The sequence below is a fragment of the Chiloscyllium punctatum genome, chromosome 17 (assembly GCF_047496795.1).
Source record: "Chiloscyllium punctatum isolate Juve2018m chromosome 17, sChiPun1.3, whole genome shotgun sequence".
Classification (NCBI taxonomy): Eukaryota; Metazoa; Chordata; class Chondrichthyes; order Orectolobiformes; family Hemiscylliidae; genus Chiloscyllium; species Chiloscyllium punctatum.
Window position 1 is genome coordinate 43415967 of NC_092755.1, and position 21846 is coordinate 43437812.

Here is a 21846-nt window from a genome sequence, read left to right on the forward strand (position 1 = left end):
GCCTTCTTAACCACCTTATTGACTACTCTGCTCCTTCAGGAATTTCTGGATATGCATTCCAAGACCCCTCTGCTTTTCAGTGCTTTCTAGGGTCCTACTACTCACAGTAAAATCCTTTGTTTTGTTAGCCCTCCTAAAGTGCATCACCTCTTACTTTTCTAGGTTGTATTTAAGTTGCCACTTCTCTGCCATCTGACCAGTCCAATACTCTCCAGCATTTTATGACTACCCTCCTCAATACAGGTACTTACCATCCTACCAATTTTTGAGTTATATTGATCATGCTCCCCATATTTAAGTCCACATCATTAATTTACACCAAAAATAATGGTCCAGCACCGAGCCCTGTGAAACCCTACTGGAAACAGACTTCCAGTCACAGAAAAATCCCACACATCACGCTCTGCTGCCTCTCAGCCAATTTTGAATCCAACATGCCACTTTGCCTTGAATCCCATCAGCCTTTATTTTCGTGACCTTGAGGGACCTTATCAAGAGCCTTGCTATAGTCCATGCAGACCACATCAAATGCATTTCCATCATGGCTACCTCTGCAAAAGAATTGATCAAATTTGTCAAATGCAACCTTCTTTTAACAAACCAGCTGTGGTAGCTGCACAAAAGAATTCATAGGTGCATTCAGAACAGTTTCACGGAACATTTTATTGTGCATCCAGTCTGAGGCCAGGCCCTGATGGATCCAGTAATGTGACATGTATTAAACCTGTTTCATTACTCATTACCAGCTCCAAAATATGCTTCTGGATTAGTGGTGCTGGAAGAGCACAGCAGTGCTCTTTACCTCGTTTTAACCAGCTCAAAAATAGTCTGATCCCTAATTGTAGCAGGGGAGAACTTGAGATTATGATACGACATGGGTGACCCTCACAATCAACCTCGCATCGCTTCATAATTTATGTTGTACCTGGAGCACTCAACTGCTTTCTAACCTGCTCAAGGACAATTAGGAACAGGCAACAAGTTTTTGCAGCAGCATATAACATCCCATGAAAGAAAACAAAAAGAAATTAAAAACCTGAAAGATTTTAAAAACTTTTTTATAAAATTAAATTGGGAATTTACAGAACATCATTGACTTTTGCTGCAAAACACTTCACCTACAGGCACTTAGTTAAAAAGCACTTTGTGGTTGCTAAGTAATTATGCATTGTTACACTGAGATCTCTTTTTTGGTGAAGATTTAAAGTCAAAATGCAAAGAGGTGTGTATATATACTTTAGATCCAAAACATCATGAAATAAAGAGATGTCACCTATTTTTCACTTCTTAATAAATTAATGATGACATGCAGGGGCACAGAATTAGATAGCGCCATAAGTCTACACCGTACCATTGCTGTCAATTCCGGCGATAGTGCTGTTGGTAGTCAGTCTACTAGACATCTAGCCTTTAAGGGACTACAATTTCCTTTAATGGGAGGATCAGTCCCATCCTATTGTCAATTGACAGGATATTGACAGTGGGGGATTCAATGCTCTCTGATTGCCAGTGTTAAAGGTTCACTAATCTCCTTTGGGAAGGAAATCTGCTGTCCTTACCTGGTCTGGCCTACACATGACTGCACAACAATGTGGATTACTGCCATCTGAAATGGCATAGAAATCACTAAGTTGAAGCGCAGTTACAGATTGGCCAGAAATGCTGCCCACGCCAATATTCCATAAAGAATAATTTTTAAAAATATAGTGTACAATTTTGGTCTCCTATTTGGGAAAGGACACAATTGGATTAGAAGCAGTTCAGAGAAGGTTTATTAGACTTGTTTTATTTGAAGGCTTAATTTGACGAATTTTGTTTGACTAATTCCTGGGATAGAGGGGTCAGTTTATGAGGAAAGTTGGGATAGTTTGAGCCTGTAGAAGAATGAGAGATCACCTTATTGAAAGATATAAGATTATGAAGCAACTTGACAAATGATCAATGAGCAACTTATTGCTAAGCAAGTGGTTCCTGATTACACTTTCTGCAACTCCTTCCATCACTTTACTGATGATTAAGAACAGATTGATGGGGTGGTCATTGGCTAGGCTAGGCTTCTCCTGTTTTGTATATACAGGACATACCTAGGCAATTTTACAGTCATGCCAGTGTTGTAGCTGTACTGGAACAGCTTGGCTAGAGATGCAACAGGTTCTGGGGAACGAATCCTTCGTACTATTTCCACCATATTGCCAGGGCACATGGATTTTGCATTATTCAGTGCCTTTAATAATTTTTATATGGCTTAGAGTGAACTGAAATGATTTAAGACTGGCATCTGTCCAGCTGGGACTTTCAGAGGAAGTCAAGATGAATTATCCAGTCAGAACGTTTGCTTGAGAATTGTGGCAAATGCTTCAATTTTACTTTTTGCACTAATGTGCTGGGCTCCTTGTGGATGAGGAAATTTGTGAAGCCTCCTTCTTCAGTGAACTGTTAGATCTGGGCAGAATGGCCTCCTTCTGCACAGAACAATACTGTGCTTATGAGAGATCTAATCCATTGGTTGTAGAATCACTTAACCCTTGTCAGTCATTTGCTGCCAATGTTGTTTGGCACCAAAGCAGTCCTGTATTGCAAAATCACCAGGTTGACACCAGTTTTAGCAGCTTCTGGTGTGTCCTTCTGAACTATTCATTTAACTAGGGTTGATGATATTGGTAGAGCAAGGGATATGCCAAGTCAGTTGGACATATTCCGAATGAAGGTCTTATGCCCAAAATGTCAAATCTCCTGCTCCTTGGATGCTACCTGATCGGCTGTGCTTTTCCAGCACCACACTTTTTGACCATGTCGTACCCAGGCTTGGTGATACTGCTATCAGGGACACTGCCAATAGTTTAAAATTCTGAGAGCATGACTATGTCACGCTGATGCTTGACCAATCGGTGAGACAACTCTTCCAATTTTGGCACTCACCCTCAGATATTATTAAAGATAACTTTGTAGGGTTGACAAGGCTGAGATTGCTATTGTTTTCAGTGTCCCTGTCAATACGAGGTATCCTGTCTGGTTTCAATCCTCAAGATGTTGTAGCAATTTAATGCAGTTCAGTGGCTCTTTTAGGGGGACTTAAGGGTCAAACAACATTGATGTTGGTCTGGAGTTACATGTAGGCCAGACCAGATGAGACGGTAGATTTGCATCCCTTAAGGACATTAGTGAACCAGATGGGTTTTTATAACAATTGAAAATGATCTTATGGTCACCATTATACTAAAAAGGACTTTTCTTCCATTTGCTAGCTTCATGCTGCTCTTGGGAGCATTATCAGTCACAGGGCCCAAATATTTACAATCTATTTTAATGGCTTGGGTGCAGAGATAGAAGATACTATAGCCATATTTGTAGATGACATTAAAATAGGTAGCAAAGTAAGTTGTAATTAAAAAAAGGAATTTACAAGTAGATATGGATAGATCAGATGAATGGGTCAAAATCTGTCAGGCAGAGTTTAATGTGGAGAACTGTGAGGGTCTCTGTTTTGGCCAAAATAATAGAGAGAAATGGAGAGAAACTTCAGAGTGATTCATACATGAATCCCAGCAAACTAGTATGCAGCAACTAATAAGGCAGGCAAATGTATTTTTGGCATTTATTATTAGAGGAAGAGAGTATGAAAATAGGGAAGCATTGCTGCAACTGTACAAGGTATTAGTGACAGCATATCTGGAGAACTGTGTACAGTTTTGCTCCGCTTACTTGAGAAGGGGTGTAATGGGTGAGAAAATGGGCGAGATTCTCAATGATTACTTTGCATCTGTGTTCACTGAGGAGAGGGACATGATTAATGTTGAGATTACAGACAGAAGTTTGTTTACTCTAGATCACACTGACATAAGGAGGGAAGATGTGCTGGGTAGGCTAAAGGATATTAATGTGGACAAATCCCTAGGGCTGAATGGGATCTATCCCAGGTTGCTGAGGGATGCAAGAGAGGAAATAGCTGGGGACCTGACAGATATCTTTGTAACATCCCTAAATACAGGTGGTGAAGTGCTGGAGGACTGGAGGGTTGCTAATGTTGTCCCCCTGTACAAGAAGGGTAGTAGGGATATTCCAGGTAACTACAGACCAGTGAGCCTGACGTCAGTGGTGTGAAAGTTGCTGGAGAAGGTACTGAGGGATAAAATCTATTTATATTTAGAAAGGAATGGGCTTATCAGTGATGGGCAACATGATTTTGTGCAGGGGGAGATCGTGCCTTACCGACTTAATAGAGTTCTTTGAGGAAGTGACCAAGTTGATAGATGAAAGAAGGGCTGTTGATGTCATATACATGGACTTTAGTAAGGCATTTGAGAAGGCTCCCCATGGTAAACTAATGGAGAAAGTGAGGACCCACGGTGTGCAGGGTGTTCCAGCTAGGTGGATAAAGAACTGGTTGAGCAACAGGATGCAGAGAGTAGTAGTTGAAGGGAGCTTCTCGAAATGGAGAAAGGTGACCAGGGGTGCTCCACAGGGTCAGTGCTGGGGCCACTGTTGTTTGTGATATACGTAAATGATCTGGAAGAGGGTCTGATCAGTACGTTTGCAGATGACACAAAGATTGGTGGAACGGCAGAAAGCAGAGGGGACTGTCAAAGAATACAGGAGGATATAGATAGACTGGAGAGTTGGGCGGAGAAGTGACAGATGGAGTTCAATCCAGGCAAATGTGAGGTGATATATTTTGTGAAGTCTCATTCTAGAGTGAACTATACTGTAAAAGGACGAGCCTTGGGAAAAGTTTATGAGCAGAGAGATCTGGGAGTTCAGGTCCATTGTTACCTGAAGGTGGCTGCACAGACGGATAGAATGGTCAAGAAGGCATATGGTATGCTTGCCTTCATCGGACGGGGTATTGAGTATTAGAGCTGGCAGGTCATGTTAAAACTGTACACGACTTTAGCTCAGCCACATTTAGAATATGGTGTACAGTTCTGATTGCCACATTACCCAAAGGATGTGGACACTTTGAAGAGGGTGCACAGAAGGTTTAGGAGGATGTTACCTGGTATGGAAGGTGCTAGCTATGAAGAGAGGTTGTATAGGTTAGGATTGTTTTCATTAGAGAAAAGGAAATTGAGGGGGGACCTGACTAAGGTCTACAAAATCATGAAGGGTATAGACAAGGTGGATAGAGATAAGCTTTTTCCCAGGGTGAAGGATTCAATAACAAGAGGTCACGCATTCAAGGTGTGAGGTGAAAAGTTTAAGGGGGATACATGCAGCAAGTACTTTAACACAGAGAGTGTCAAGTGCCTGGAACACATTGCCAGCAGAGGTAGTAGAGGCAGGCACGGTAGATTGTTTGAAAGGTGCATCTGGACAGATGCAGGAGTAGGTGGGGAGCAGAGGGATACAGATCCTTAGGAATTGGGGGATAGGTTTAGACAGTGGATTTGGATTGGCTCAGGCTTGGAGGGCCAAAGGGCCTGTTCCTGGGCTGTAAATGTTCTTTGTTCTGTTCTTTCTAATTGGGCTGAAGCAATTCAGAGGAGGATGGCTGGATTGATTTCAGAATGAGGGTTTGTTTTACGAAGAGATATTGAGTGGTTTAGACCTATGTCTCTGGAGTTTAGAAGAATGAGAAGTGATCTAACTGAGGTATACAAGAGGCAAAATGGGATTGACAAAGCAGATGTGAACAGGATATTTCCTTTTGTGGGGCAATCTAGAGCAAGAAGTCAGTCTTAGGATAAGGGGTAGCAGATTTAAAATAGATGAGGATAAATTTGTTCTCAAAAGGTTGTGAATCTATTGAAATCGGATGCCAGGACACTGTAAATTTGAGGAGATGGATAGATTTCTACATAGGTTTTAAGTGTTATGGGGAACAGGCAGAAAAGTGGTATTGAGGCTGAGACGAAATTACCCATGATCATATTGATTGGCGAGCAGGCTTGATGGGCTGAATTGCTATTTCTGTGCCTAGTTCTTATGCTCATATATTCTAACTCAAGATTTTTAAATTCACATTCCACCATTTGTTGTGCTGGGTGCAATGCCAGGTCCCCAGTACATTACCTTGGTCTCCAGATTACTAGTCCAATGACAATGCTGAATGTAATTAATATACAAATAACAGTGTACAACAAGTAAACATTAGGTAATGCTCCAGAATTACCTCTCCTTTAAATCTCAAATTCATAATCAAGCTTTGACAAGTTGGGAGTGACTGGCTCCTTGTCACCATGTGATCACGATATGAAGAGTCATACAATTATCACAGAACTGAGAGATGTATTAAACAGATTAGTAAGTATACAGGACTCAATGTACTGGAGAATGCAAGACCACAGACCTTTATGAATTACCTTAATTATACGTAGTACCATATATGAACATGTGAAAAAAAGAAACAAATTACTAAAATTTTAAAACTAAAAACTGAAGTTTCAAAAGCCAAAAAGGAATGCAAATGAAAGTCCAGTTGAATAGGAACAAACCTGCAGGATTCTTTGCTTTGCCATCAGGATTGCTGTTTGTGATTGATCCTGGTGCTGCAGAATTTGACACTATTGATGAAGATGGGCAGAGATTCTTCTTAACTTTGGTAGAGTTGGTCAAAGTCAGTCCACTCGGTGCTCCAGCCAACAAATCATCATTGCTCCTGCTCTTGCTCTGTTGTATAAGGAGAAACCACAAGGAGAAAGGTGCAGTAAAATTTAGTAGTGTTAGCTGAATTTGCTTCTGGACATTTCTCAAAAGGTGGTGGTGCAACGGCAGAAAACTCAGCTAAAATCATAAACCACCATCTCAAAAAATAACACCCATGGATTCAGACAACTTGACATAACTGGTTCAAAAGAGTTAACTGTCAAGAGTATGGTGCTGAAAAAGCACAGCAGGTCAGGCAGCATCCAAGGGGCAGGAAATTTGACGTTTCGGACAAAAGCCCTTCATCAGGAATTCCTGTTGGATTTTCCTGTTCCTTGGATGCTGCCTGACCTGTTGTGCTTTTTCAGCACAATAATCTCGACTCTTAATCTCCAACATCTGCAGTCCTCACTTTTGCCTCAAGAGTTGACTGACCCAATGAGTTAGAATATAATCAGAATTTGATAACTGCAGGCAGCATTGTATATAACCAAAGTTGGAAAGGTTAATCCTTCACCTGATTCTCTATAATGCAACCAGCCAGGTGGACCAGGTAGAATGTGAATTCCCTGATTGGGGGTGACAATCTTTTCCAATCAGACAGCCCTGCCTGACAGACCGAAACAGGAGTGCCTGACATTCTGACACACACAGCTTGCTCTGAGGGAGCTGGATCAGTGTCAACGACTTTCCGCAATCAAATAAAGTGTGAATTAGTGATGGGATACTGACCTCTGTGGAGTTATTTAATAATCGTATCTCAACAATAAAACCTCAGATGGAAGAACATAACAGCAACATTAACAATATTGGTTGTTTAAGAGAAGTTTTGATAAAAGGTCACTGACTTGAAATGTAGTTTCTGATGTTTTCTATTAAAATCAGCACATGTAGCTAATGTCATTTTACTGTAACCATATCTGTGTTAGTTAGCAAAGTCATTGCTCGAAAGGGCAACCAATTCACTGTATGATGTCACTAGGGCTTTAAGAGGTGTATTTCGCCCTTTTTGTTTGAAGGGGCATTTTAAGACAGAGGTACCAAGTGTCTGTTTGAATCCGATAAAGTAGAGCTTGAGACACTTCGGGGTTTTAAAAAAAAGTTGCAATAATATAAGCAACCTGAATGGGTGGGGTCAAGCTCCCACAGAACCAGGATTTTTAGTTTTAGTGTTTCAGTAATTGGTGCTGGGGTCGTGAAGCTGGGTTTGGAAGCTGCAGTACATCTCTCTCTGCCCATTCCCTGAGTTCTTTCTTGATTTCTTTTTCCTCCTGGACTGTAGAATTGCCTGAGAAAGAATCGATTTTAATGAATATGCCTTTGCCAAGGGTATGTTTATGGGATGTTACCAAATTGGCACTGGTTAATAGCTGATTAGTCTATTATTCTATTAAATTTCTTTGCTTTATTTTAAGTACAGAATATGAATAATTAGGGCGGCACAGTGGCTCAGTGGCTAGCACTGCTGCCTCACAGCACCAGGGTCCCAGGTTCGATTCCAGCCTTTGGCAACTATCTGTATGGAGTCTGCACATTCTCCCTGTGTCTGCATGGGTTTCCTCCCACAGTCGGATGTGCAGGTCGGATGAATTCACCATGCTAAAATTGCCCATAGTGTTAGGTGCATTAGTCAAAGGAAAATGTGTTGGGTGGGTTACTCTTCGGAGGGTCGGGGTGGACTAGTTGGGCCTTCTTCCCAACCAGTCCACACCGACCCTTGCTGATTCTTCCAACACTGTCTCCTTACTTCCCAAAAGGGAAAATTGTGTATAAAGATACCAAACAGACAAACTTACTTGAAGTGGAATCCACACCACTCTGATTAATACTCACTCTAGCTCTGAGGTGCCAGTTCTCTCTCTCCTTCCCTCCCTTTTGATCTATCCCGCCCAGCAATTACCCCATTCTTGATACAGTGGAGCACTACCAACCCTGGCCTCTAATGCTTCAGATAGAGTGCAAAAATACATAGGCATGTGCTTCTCATATGCCATCCCATCACCAGCTAGTCACTAATTCCTGCTCGTCTGTTTCTGTTCTCACGCCTAGCCAATCATCCTTCATTGGAGGGATTTGACTTAATAATAATTGTCTGAAACTCCCTATCCAGTTGTTCACTGTACCTCCTGCAAATTGCTCTCCCAAACTTCTGCATCATTAAAATATTGTACTGTTTAAGGAATTGAGAAAGTTATCCTGGTTGTACCTTTTTTCCCTTAACCTCCTGCTCTTCAGCCCAGAGCACCAGAAAATGCATCAAGAAATTCTTGCTCCCCACTTTTATGCTTGTCTTTAAAATGTAGGGTGTCTGCAATTTTCTCCTATTATAAGACAAAACTCCAACAGGATTGTCCACAAGGAGATATATACCTAAGAATTTGAACTTAGGTACCTTTGGACCTGAGATGGAACCAGGAATGGCAACTCTGCACACTTTTCGATGCACTTTTCATCCCTGTGCTTGAGTACATGTGATAATAAAACCTAATTCTAATTGAGGTAAGGGGCATGAACTTTAGCATGGGCGCAAGGAAAAATGCTTTCAGCCAGAGGATGTTGGGAATCTGGAGCTCACTGCTTTAAATAGTGGTAGAAACCCTCATAATCTATGTGAAGCACTTGTAACATCAGTGGATGCAAGGCTCTAGGCCAAATGCTGGAAAAGGATTAGAATAGTTGGGTGCCTGTTGTTGATCGGCACACTCTCGAAGGACTGAGGGACCTTTTTCAGTGCTGCAGACCTCTCTGACGTTCTCAAGATATGCAACATCATTAAAGGAAAGATCAAGTTGTTAACTTGCTCACAACACAAGCAGCTCACTTTCTAGATAAACAGTTCTTTCAACTCTCAACTCATATTTATATCCAATTTTGCTGGTGACTTACAAGTGGTTCTATAATGCTCCTCTATTCTGTTGCAGGTGCTGTCATTGTTACATGTGCTGATGTTTCTCCCACCAAGAATTCTTACCTTGTGATGGGAAAGGTGGAGGTAGTGTTGAGTTTGCAGGGAGGCTGCAGAAAGAATTACGCAGGTTAGTGGAGACAGGACAGTGGGCAAAGAAATGGCATACGAAATACAATGTGGAAAAGTGTAAGGACATGCATTCTGGATGAAGACGACAGGCATGGACTATTTTCTAAATGGGGAGAAAACTCAGAAATCTGAAGGGTAAAGGGACTTGGGAGTCCTAGTCCATGCTTCACTTCAGGTAATCTTGCAGTTGAGTTGGTAGTTAGGAAGGCAAGTACAATGTTGCCAATTATTTCAAGAGGACAAGAATATAAAAGCCAAGATGCAGTTCTGAGGCTTTATAAGGCTCTGGTCAGACCACATTTAGAGTATTGAGAGCAATTTTGGGCCCCATACCTCAGGAAGGATGTATTGACTATGGATGGGGTTCATAAGAATGATCCCAGGAGGTTCATAAGAATGATCCCAGGAATCAAAGGTTTAACATATGGGACTATACTCAATGGAATTCAGAAGGTTGAGAGGGGACCTGATTGAAAGTTACAGAATACTGAACGGCCTGGACACAGTGTATGTTGGGAAGATGTTTCCATTGGCAGGAGAGATGAGGACTAGAGGGCACAGCCTTAGAGTAACGGAGATAAAGATAAACTTCTTCAGCCAGACAGTGGTGAATCTGTGGAATTCATTGCCCCAGAATGCTGTGGAGGCCAGGTCATTGAGTATATTTAAAAGCAGATAGATAGGTTTTTGATTGCCAAGGGGATCAAAAGTGACCTTAATCTTTGTAGAAAGCAGGAAAATGGGTTTGAAAAACCTATTGGCTAGGATTGAATGGCAGATTTGATGGATCGAATTGCCCAATTTCTGCTCCTACGTTTATGGCCATACCCAGAGTTCAACACAGAGGCCTTAAACACTATAATGTGTAAGTCACAATCCCTGAAAGGAGACTGATTTTTTTTTCCAAAAAACCTTTGATTCAAAATCATACTGACAAATTTTGGAGATATTCCTCATGGTCACCATTACTGCTACCAGCATTTTACTTCAGATTTGTTATATTTAACTGATTTTTAAAAAACTGCTGTGGTGGGATGTGGACTCCAATCTCTGAAATATGGGCCCAAATGTCTGGATTACTGGTCTAGCAACATAACCACAACTAGAGGATTGTATCCAGATGCAAGACTGTAACAGCTTAGGCAAGGGGACAAAGGAAAAACTCTTATTAGCCAACAATGCGAGGACAAGGAGGTACAAATGTAGGATTTTGGGTAAGAACTGCAGGAAGATTTTCTACACAGCGAGTATTAACAAACTGGAATTTGCCGCTTGTGGATGGTGGAAGCGGAAACAATCAGGGATTCGAAAAGGAAATTGGATGGAGACTGAAAGAAGAGAAACCTTCAGGGATATGGGTATCAAGTGGTGGATTGGGGTGATTATTTTGCAGGGAACCAGCAGGAAAATAACGGACTAAATTGTCTCCAACTTTGCCATAAATGACTTTGAGAGTAAGCGCTTTCTAACATTCCAACCTGTTCTATTGCAAACAAACGCATTGTTAGAACTGAAATTTCAAATTCTGTAGTTTTAACCCCAGAATAATTCTCCAAATGACCTGCCTGGAATATCCTGTACTGATTCTCACGTTTACAGGTGGTTCTGCTATAAAGTGTGTTTCATTAATGCATATTCGATATTAACACGATTGATGAATTGGGGACACTTTCTAAAGCACAAACTTAATGTTTTAGTTGTAATGTGATTACTAACGCCAACATTTTAAGCGTTGTATTTAGAGCACATTTGTTCTACAATGCGTTGTTGCACAAGAATGCAACCACCATGTTATAGAAGAACTACCTGTATTTTCCTTTTAAAAAGTCTGCAAAGAAATCCACTGTGCACTGGATTTTTGCTGAGCTCTTCCAAGTTGTGCTATGAGTTGCTGAACAGATGCCAACACCATAAAAGCAACAATGTGATTTATCTAGTCCTTTCCCATCTGGTTTCAATACAAGACAAATTGCTTAAAAAAACAATAGGTCTTCCTATCAGTTATTTGAGACAAGACAGTCGTTACCAAAACACTGAAAACACCTCCAAAAGTAATTCACAAATCGACTTTAAAATGGATATTGTTGCAAAAAAGTTTCAAAAATTGTATTGAATACAATGACAATAGAGAATGCTTGTCCAGCAGATGGTCACCGTTTCACTACAATAGCAAAAAAGGAAGTTTTGACAAAATGGAGTCTTTTGGAGTAGGAATTTCATTGTATACACTTCACAAAAGCGCTGTGTTCTCATAGTTTCAGGAGCGCCAGGTTATTCCCCTTAGGTCCCCACTTTTTCAGCGTTTGAAAATAGCTGGGGAAAGTGCAGTATCAAAAAGTGATTTCAGTAACAAGGCTACTCATTAGAAGCCGTTGAATCAAATTCTATTTCCATTACACAGAATTCCAGAAATTGTACTGGTGTGTGGAGTCCAACTTTTTATTTCCATAAGCCAAAACCCCAAGAGGCAGGCAAGATGAAACAAGAGGATGGATGTTTTTAAAATCAATGTACTTATTTCTTTAAACTCTCAGCAATTACACACTTGTCAGCATAATGTTTTGAGACCGTATTGTAGAACAACAGCAATAAAACAAAGAACAAAGAACAAAGAAAATTACAGCACAGGAACAGGCCCTTTGGCCCTCCAAGCCTAGCCCGATCTAGATTCTCTATCTAAAGCTGTCATCTATTTTCCAAGGATCTGTATCCCTCTGCTCACTGCCCATTCATATGTCTGTCTAGATACATTTTAAATTACGCTATCGTGCCCACCTCAACCACCTCTGCTGGCAACACATCCCAGGCACCTCTGCGTAAAAACCTTTCCCCTCTCACCTTGAACTCGTGACCCCGAGTAACTGAATCCATCATTCTGGGAAAAAGCTTCTTGCAATCCACCTTGTCTATATCTCTCTCAATTTTGTAAACCTCAATCAGGTGTTAGCAAGTCTTGAAAAGATTTGTACCTCACATTGAGATTTTGCTCGCTGAGCTGCAAGTTCATTTCCAGACGTTTTGTTACCCGACTATGTAACATCTTCAGTGGGCCTCAGGCGAAGCAATGCTGAAAATTCTTGCTTTAGATTAGATTTAGATTTAGATTACTTACAATGTGGAAACAGGCCCTTCAGCCCAACAAGTCCACACCGCCCCGCCGAAGCGCAACCCACCCATACCCCTACACTTACTCCTTACCTAACACTACGGGCAATTTAGCATGGCCAATTCACCTGACCTGCACATCTTTGGACTGTGGGAGGAAACCGGAGCACCCGGAGGAAACCCACGCAGACACAGGGAGAACGTGCAAACTCCACACAGTCAGTCGCCTGAGGCGGGAACCGAACCCAGGTCTCTGGCGCTGCGAGGCAGCAGTGCTAACCACTGTGCCACCGTGCCGCCCAAAACTAGACGTTTGGGGTTCCTTGGGTTAATGATGTCACTTCCTGTGGTGATGTTATTTCCTGTGGTGAAATCACTTCCTGTTCCTTTCCTCAGGGATGATAGATGGGGTCTAACTTGTTGATAGAATTCCGGTTGGAATGCCATGCTTCTAGGAATTCTTGTGTGTCTTTGTTTGGCTTGTCCTAGGATGGATGTGTTGTCCCAGTCGAAGTGGTGTCCTTCCTCATCCATACGTGAGGATACCAGTGAGAGAGGGTCATGTCTTTTTGTAGCTAGTTGGTGTTCATGTATCCTGGTGGCTAGTTTTCTGCCTGTTTGTACAATGTAGTGTTTGTTACAGTCCTTGCATGGTATTTTGTAAATGACATTAGTTTTGCTTGTTGTCTGTATAGGGTCTTGCAAGCTCATTAGCTGCTATTTTAGTGTGTTGGTGGGTTTGTGCGCTACCATGATGCCAAGGGTCTGAGTAGTCTGGCAGTCATTTCTGAGATGTCTTTGATGTAGGGGAAGAGTGTCTAGGGTTTCTAGGTGTGTTTTGTCTGCCTGTTTGGGTTTTTTGCTGAGAAATCGGCAGACTGTGTTTATTGGGTACCCATTCTTTTTGGATACACGGCTTGGGTGATTTTTCTCTGCCCTGTGTAGTTCCTCTGTGCTGCAGTGTGTGTTGGCTTGTTCAAGTAATGTTTGATGCAGCTTCGTTTCTGGGTGTTGGGATGATTGCTTCTGTAGTTCAATATTTGGTATATATGTGGTGTTTTCCTGTAGACCCCATCCCAATCAGCAGCATCTCAATGTCTCTTACCCACAAAGAAAGGCACCAATTTTCCATTGTCTGCCACATCCAAGGCCAATGTGAGGAACTACGTAGCGTAGCTCTGGACTGACAGCTCTTGCCTGGGTGCACAATATCTTTTCTGGGTAGACCACGGATAATATTCAATTCTGGGATATCCAAGAAGTGTTGAGTTGTTTTGGAACTGGCACATAGTATGATGGATGCCTGAACTGCTGGGCTCTTCCAGCACCACCAATCTAGAATCTGGTTTCCAGCATCTGCAGTCATTGTTTTTACCGCATAGTATGATGGATGCCTGAACTGCTGGGCTCTTCCAGCACCACCAATCTAGAATCTGGTTTCCAGCATCTGCAGTCATTGTTTTTACCGCATAGTATGATGATGCTAGAATGAGAGAGGGAGCACCAAAAGGGTGGGAGAGGAAATAAATCAGGCGCATTTTGTAAAATATGATGATATAGATGTCCCCAAGCTTCATAAGTGAAACCCTCCAAAAAACTTAACAAAACAGACTTGGCAAACAAAATTAAGATTCAGTCCATAATCTATGAAGACAGGTTTCATTCTGGAATCTGTCTTGTGCAGTGTTACCACTGGATGGGATCAGAAGACTAGCTAGAATTTAAAAGAAAGTGAGGACTGCAGATGCTGGAGATCAGAGTCAAAAGGTGCAGTGTTGAAAATGCACAGGTCAGGCAGCAGCTGAGGAGCAGGAGAGTTGACATTTCAGGCATAAGTACTTCCTGATTAAGGGCTTATACCTGAAACGTCGACTCTCCTGTTCCTCGGATGTTTCCTCACCTGCTGTGCTTTTCCAGCACCACACCTTTTGGCTAGAATGTAGTGTAGCCAGCAGGTATAGATGCCAATTGAGGGCAATCAGTTGAAGATTCTGATGAATTGCACTATACAGTACCATACAACAGGTCAGTTACAACATGTCAAAATTTACTTAGACTAACTACTATCTTTGTTTTGATTTCCACTAGTTTTGGTGGTTTGCTCCAACCCTGTTTTTCCCATAGGCCGCACTACTTCTACTCTACGATTTTCTATAACATGACGACGCACAGGATCATAACTACTGCGTTATAGGAGAACCACCTGCATGTTGTAAACAGTTGCAGTCCCTTCGAATCCCTACAGTGTAGAAACAGGCCCTTTGGCCCAACTCATCCACACTTGTTGAAAAAGGACTCTCTGAAGTGTATCCCACCCAGACCCATTACTCTACATTTACCCCTGACTAACACACCTAACCTATACATCCCTGAACACTATAGGCAAATGAGCACGGCCAATTCACCTAACCCACACACCTTTGGATTGTGGGAGAAAACTGGAGCACCTGGAGGAAACTCTCACAGACATGGGGAGAATGTGCAAACTCCACACAGTCAGTCACCTGAGGGTGCAATTGAACCCAAGTCTCTGGCGCTGTGAGGCAGCAGTGCTAACCACTGAGCTACCGTGCTGCCTATCCTGCTCTTACAAGGAAAGGCACCACCGAAGAATGCATGATTGAGGATTGGATCAATGCATCACAGAGGTCATACAGAACAGAAGGAGGCTATTCAGCCCATCACTCCTGCATGGGTTTTCAAACTACCATCATTACCAAGTGCCAATATTCTGCTTTTTCTCTGTATCCTTGCATAGTATTCTTATCCAAATAACTGTCCAATGTCTGTATGAAAGCCTCAATTGAAACCTGCCTCCACCATACTTCCAGGCAATTTAGCATGGCCAATTCACCTAACCTGCACATCTTTGGACTGTGGGAGGAAACCAGAGCATCCAGAGGAAAACCTTCTGAAATCTTAAAAGGGAAAGATGTGTCTTGTAGTAGCATCATGCTGGAGAATCTATTATATCTATGTCACTCATCCTCTGTGATCCACAGATGCTTCCTAAGATGTGGTGTCAACATTTCTCAGAAGTCACGGGCGGCACGGTGGCACAGTGGTTAGCACTGCTGCCTCACAGCGCCGGAGACCCGGGTTCAATTCCCACCTCAGGCGACTGACTGTGTGGAGTTTGCACGTTCTCCCTGTGTCTGCGTGGGTTTCCTCCGGGTGCTCCGGTTTCCTCCCACAGTCCAAAGATGTGCAGGTCAGGTGAATTGGCCATGCTAAATTGCCCGTAGTGTTAGGTAAGGGGTAGATGTAGATGTAGGGGTATGGGTGGGTTACGCTTCGGCGGGGCGGTGTGGACTTGTTGGGCCGAAGGGCCTGTTTCCACACTGTAAGTAATCTAATCTAATCTAAGTCCAGGTGTGGGCTAACCACTGCATTGAATAAAAGGCAAGTAGGAAAGAACTTAAACAAGGAATTCGAAGGGCTAATAGGAGTTATGAAAAGTCATCAGCAAACAAGATTAGTGAGAATCCCAAACCTTTTTTATACATATACAAAAACCAAGAGGGTAGCCTAGGAAAGGGTTGGCTCACTCAAGAACAAAGGAGGAAATCTATGTGTGGAGCCAGAAGATGTAGGTGAGGTCCTAAATGAATACTTTGTGTCGGTTTTCAGCAAAGAGAATGAATTGGTGGAGGATGATCTCAGGGAAGAGAGTATCAAATTTCTACGCCGTTATTATTAAAAAGGAAGATGTGTTGCGTGTCTTAAAAAGTATTAAGGTAGATAAGTGCCCGGGTCCTGATGGGATCTATCCCTGAATATTGAGGGAGGCCAGAGAACATTTGTTGGAGCATTGACAGACATCTTTGTATCCTCTTTGGCCACAGGTGAGGTCCCAGAAAAGAGCCAATGTTGTCCCATTGTTTAAGAAGGGTAGCAGGGATAATCCAGAAAATTACAGGCTTCGGAGCCTCTTGTTGGCAGTAGGGAAATTATTGGAAAAATTTCTCAGGGTCAAGATCTGTGCGCATTTAGAAGCAAATGGACTTACTAATGATTGACAGCATGGTTTTGTGCAGGGGAGGTCTTGCCTCACTAACTTGATCACGTGTATTGAGGTGGTGATGAAGATGATTGATGAAGGAAAAGCAGTTGATGCTGTCTACATGGATTTCAGTAAAGCCGTTGACGAGGTCCCTCATGGTGGACTGGTACAAGAGGTGAAGTCACATGATATCAGGGTAACCAAGCAAGATGGGTACAGAACTGACTTAGTCATAGGAGACAGGGGAGAGTGGTGGTAGGATGCTTTTCGGGATGGAAGGTTGTGACTAGTGGAATTCCACAGGGATCTGTGGAAGTACATCTGCTGTTTGTGATCTACGTAAATGATTTGGAGGAAAATGTGACTTGTCTAATTACAGGCCGTTCTGCTATAACACGTGTTTCGTTCATGCAAATTCACTGTAATGCGATTGATGAATTGGGGATGCTGTTTCTATGGTGCAAACTTTTAAAATGTGTGTAGGCTGTAATGGCTGTTTCCAAAGCACAATGTTTCCAAAGCACAATGTTTCTATCATGCCCTGCCAGTAGCAGTAGTGGACTCTCCCTCTTTATGGGTATTTAAGCAGGCATTGGATAGGTATATGGAGGATAGTGGGTTAGTGTAGGTTAGGTGGGCTTTGATCGGCGCAACATCGAGGGCCGAAGGGCCTGTACTGCGCTGTATTCTTCTATGTTCTATGTTCTATGTGTGGTTGCACAAGAATATCTGAAGGTTGATAAGTCCCCGGGGCCTGATGGTCTACATCCCAGGGTACTGAAGGAGGTGGCTCGAGAAATCGTGAATGTGTTGGTGATTATTTTCCAGAGTTTGATAGATTCGGGATCAGTTCCTGCGGATTGGAGGGTGGCTAATGTTGTACCACTTTTTAAGAAAGGTGGGAGAGAGAAAGCAGGAAATTATAGACCAGTTAGTCTGACCTCAGTGGTGGGAAAATGCTGGAGTCTATTATAAAGGATGAAATTACGACACATCTGGATAGCAGTAACAGGATAGGTCAGAGTCAGCATGGATTTATGAAGGGGAAATCATGCTTGACTAATCTGGAATTTTTTGAAGATGTAACTCTGAAGATGGACAAGGGAGATCCAGTGGATGTAGTGTACCTGGACTTTCAGAAAGCCCTTTGATAAAGTCCCACATAGGAGGTTAGTGAGCAAAATTAGGGCGCATGGTATTGGGGGCAAAGTACTAACTTGGATTGAAAGTTGGTTGGCTGATAGGAAACAAAGAGTAGTGATAAATGGCTCCATTTCGGAATGGCAGGCAGTGACCAGTGGGGTACCGCAGAGATCAGTGCTGGGACCGCAATATATTTTTACAATATATATTAATGTTAGAGAAGATGGTATTAACAGTAACATTAGCAAATTTGCTGATGATACAAAGCTGGGTGGCAGGGTGAAATGTGAGGAGGATGTTAGGAGATTACAGGGTGACCTGGACAGGTTAGGTGAGTGGACATATGCATGGCAGATGCAGTTTAATGTGGATAAATGTCTGGTTATCCACTTTGGTGGCAAGAACAGGAAGACAGATTACTACCTAAATGGAGTCAAGTTAGGTAAAGGGGCAGTACAAAGAGATCTGGGTGTTCTTGTACACCAATCAATGAAGGTAAGCAAGCAGGTACAGCAGGTAGTGAAGAAGGCTAATAGCATGCTGGCCTTTATAACAAGAGGGATTGAGTATAGAAGCAAAGAGGTGCTTCTGCAGCTGTACAGGGCACTGGTGAGACCGCACCTGGAATATTGTGTGCAGTTCTGGTCTCCAAATTTGAGGAAAGACATTCTGGCTATTGAGGGAGTGCAGCGTAGGTTCACAAGGTCAATTCCTGGACTGGCGGGACTATCTTATGTTGAAAGATTGGAGCAACTGGGCTTGTATACCCTTGAGTTTAGGGGACTGAGAGGGGATCTGATTGAGACATAAGATTATCAAAGGATTGGACACTCTGGAGGCAGGAAACAAGTTTCCGCTGATGGGTGAGTCCCGAACCAGAGGACACAGCTTAAAAATAAGGGGTAGGCCATTTAGGACAGATTTGAGGAGAAACTTCTTCACCCAGAGAGTGGTGGGTGTGTGGAATGCTCTGCCCCAGAGGGCAGTGGAGGCCTGGTGTCAGGATTTGTTTAAGAAAGAGTTGGATAGAGCTCTCAAGGATAGTGGAATCAAGGGTTATGGAGATAAGGGAGGAACAGGATACTGATAGAGGAGGATCAGCCATGATCATATTGAATGGTGGTGCAGGCTCGAAGGGCAGAATGGCCTACTCCTGCACCTATTGTCTATTATCTAACATAACCATCGTGTTATAGAAGAACTGGCTATAGTAAGTTTGCTGATGATTCAAAGATTGGTGGAGTTGCGGATAGTGAGGAGGGTTATCAGAGGATACAACAGAATATAGATCAACTGGAGGCATGGGCAGAAAAATGGCAGATGAGTTTGATTCGGACAAATATGAGGCGATGCATTTTGGAAGGTCAAGTACAGTGGAAATTATACAGTGAATGGCAAAATCCTGAGAAGTATTGATATGCAGAGGGATCTGGCTGTGCACACCCACTGATTACTAAAGGTGGCAGCCCAGGTAGATAAGGTAGTAAAAAGGGCCAATGGCATGCTGCCACTGTTGGAAGGAGCATTGAATAGAAGGATAGATAAGTTATGCTGCAGCTTTATAGGACTTTAGTTAGGCCACGCTTTGAATATTGCATAAGTTTTGGCCGCCATACTACCAGAAGGATGTGGAGAGGGTACAAAAAAGGTTTACTGGGATGTTGCCTGATATGGAGGATTTTAGCTATGAAGAATGATTTGTTCAGTGGAACTCAGCAGATTGAGGAACGACCTGATAGAAGTTTATAAGATTGTGAATGGCATGGATAGAGTGCAAAGTCTGAGGCTTTCTCCCCAGGGTTGGAGGGGTTAATTACTAGGGATAGAGGTGCAGGGGGGCGGAAAGTTTAAAGGAATATGTGAGGCACATTTTTCATACAAAGGGTGGTGAGCACCTGGAACGTGCTGCCTGTGGTGGTGGTGGAAGCAGACAAAAAAGCAGTACTCATCCAGGTGCTTCTTGAATACAGGAATAGGACGGGAATAGAGGGATATGGATCTTGTAAGTGAAGACAGTTTTAATACGGAAGGGCAAAATGTGTGGGGGCAGGCTTGGAGGGTCAAAGGGCCCGTTCCTATGCTTTTCCTTGAATAGCTGAAACATAACTTCCACCCTTATATTCTAACTCCTCTCTGATGAAGAGTCATCTAGACTCAAAACGTCTATGAATGCTGCCTGAGCATTCTAGCATTTTTTGTCTTCAGTACAGATTCCAACACAGCAGTGATTTGCTCATACTATAGGTACTAGATGAGCTGGTTTATAATTCCCTAGTTTCCAAGTCACATTCCTTAAGCAACAGACTGACAGGCAATAACAGAACAGTTCCCATGTTCTGGATAACGATTTCTACAGGAAGTGTAATCAATTATAGTATCTCAGAACCTTTGTAGCAGCTTTTGTCACTGTAACACATTTGATCAATGTGCTGTCTCACTTGAGGCAGGATGGTTGGTGGACTTCCCTGAAGACATTCCTGATGAAGGTTTTATGCCCGAAATGTCGACTCTCCTGCTCCTTGGATGCTGCCTGACTTGCTGTGCTTTTCCAGCGCCACACTTTTCAACTCTTCCCTGAGGACAGGGTGGTGAACAACCAGCAGCTTTCGTCAACATTCAAATCACAGGCAGAATTTAGGCAGCTGGGTGGAAAATTTTAAGATCTCACAAAAAGGTCATGGGTTATCTACCCCCAAATGGTCAGAGGGAGACAGAATAACAAATGTTTCGGCAAATCTGAGAAGTGCAAAAATAGGATATTTTAAACTGTCCCATCATGACCTGGGATCATTTTACAGTGAAAGGAATAAGAGAATAGAATTCTTGAGGTGCATTCACCAGAACCTTTTGGTCTGTAACAAAAGGATTGATGAAAGTAGTGCTGTTGACGTGCATATCCAAATCTTTTTTAAATGTGTCATGAGTTTCTGCCTCAGTCATTCTTCTCGGTAGCGAGTTTGAGATCCTGACCGACCATCTTTTACATGGGAAAATATTTAAGTTGTTTTGACCCTTCCACTAATTACTTTAAACCTCAGTCACTGACGTCTCTGGAAACAGGTCCTTCCAACCCACTCTACCAGGTTCGGGATAATTTTGTCCATCATCTCCAGTGTGCAAAGAAAACAATCCCAGTCTATCTAATCTTTCCTCATCACTTGAGCTCTCCATTACAGGCAACACTTCTGTACATTAAGGTGATCACATTCTTCCAGCAATTCAATAACTACAACTATAGACAGCACGCAGGTGGTAGACTCCAGATTACTTAAGACGCACTGCAGTCAGTAAAGTACTTTGTTGCAACATATTTACTGTTGTAATACAGGAAATGGAATTGTGAATAAGTGCAGAGCAAGATCCCACAATAGTAATGCGACAATGCCCAGGTAACTTACTTTTATGCTAACCAGTGAGGGATAAATATTGGTCAGGACACCGGGAATGCCTCCTATGCTCTTCTTGGAATCAGTGCCATGGGACCTTTATGATCACCTCAGAAGAGACAGGACTCCGGATAATGCCTCCTGCACCTTAATCTATCTGTCACTCCCCACTCTGTTGACCATTCCCCCCCTACTGTCGAACTGCAGCTCCTACCAATTCCAGCATTTCCAATTGCCGGTGCTGACTGGCTTCCTTATCCAAGTATCTAACTAAGGCAGCAATAGGATATTGTGCGAGAGATAACTTTCCAATTGCACAAATAAGCTTCTGACACATTGGTCAGTGCATTGAGATTACAAGTTGTGATGTTATGTTTTGGCTGTACAGCACATTGGTTAGTCCGCTTTTAGAGTAGTGTATGTAATTCTGGTCTTCCCGCTATAGGAAAGATGATGTTAAATTTGATAGCGTGCAGAAAAGGATTTATAAGGATGTCATCAAGCTTGGAGGGTTTGAGCTTTGGGAAGAGGCTGAATAGACTGGGGCTATTTTCCCTGGAATGTCAGAGGTTAAGGAATGACCTTAGGGG

The 21846-nt window shown here is 42.6% G+C and overlaps 1 protein-coding gene across 7 annotated transcripts in view; it reads right to left on the minus strand.

Annotated features, from left to right (window-relative positions):
* The window catches only part of specc1la (sperm antigen with calponin homology and coiled-coil domains 1-like a), a 307162-nt gene that overhangs the window by 203064 nt on the left and 82252 nt on the right, over positions 1-21846 (minus strand). For all 7 annotated transcript variants that reach the window (XM_072587016.1, XM_072587015.1, XM_072587014.1 and 4 more), the window contains exon 3: positions 6432-6606. In XM_072587016.1, coding sequence (XP_072443117.1) covers positions 6432-6606 — 175 coding nt within the window. The remainder of the gene's footprint in view (positions 1-6431; positions 6607-21846) is intronic.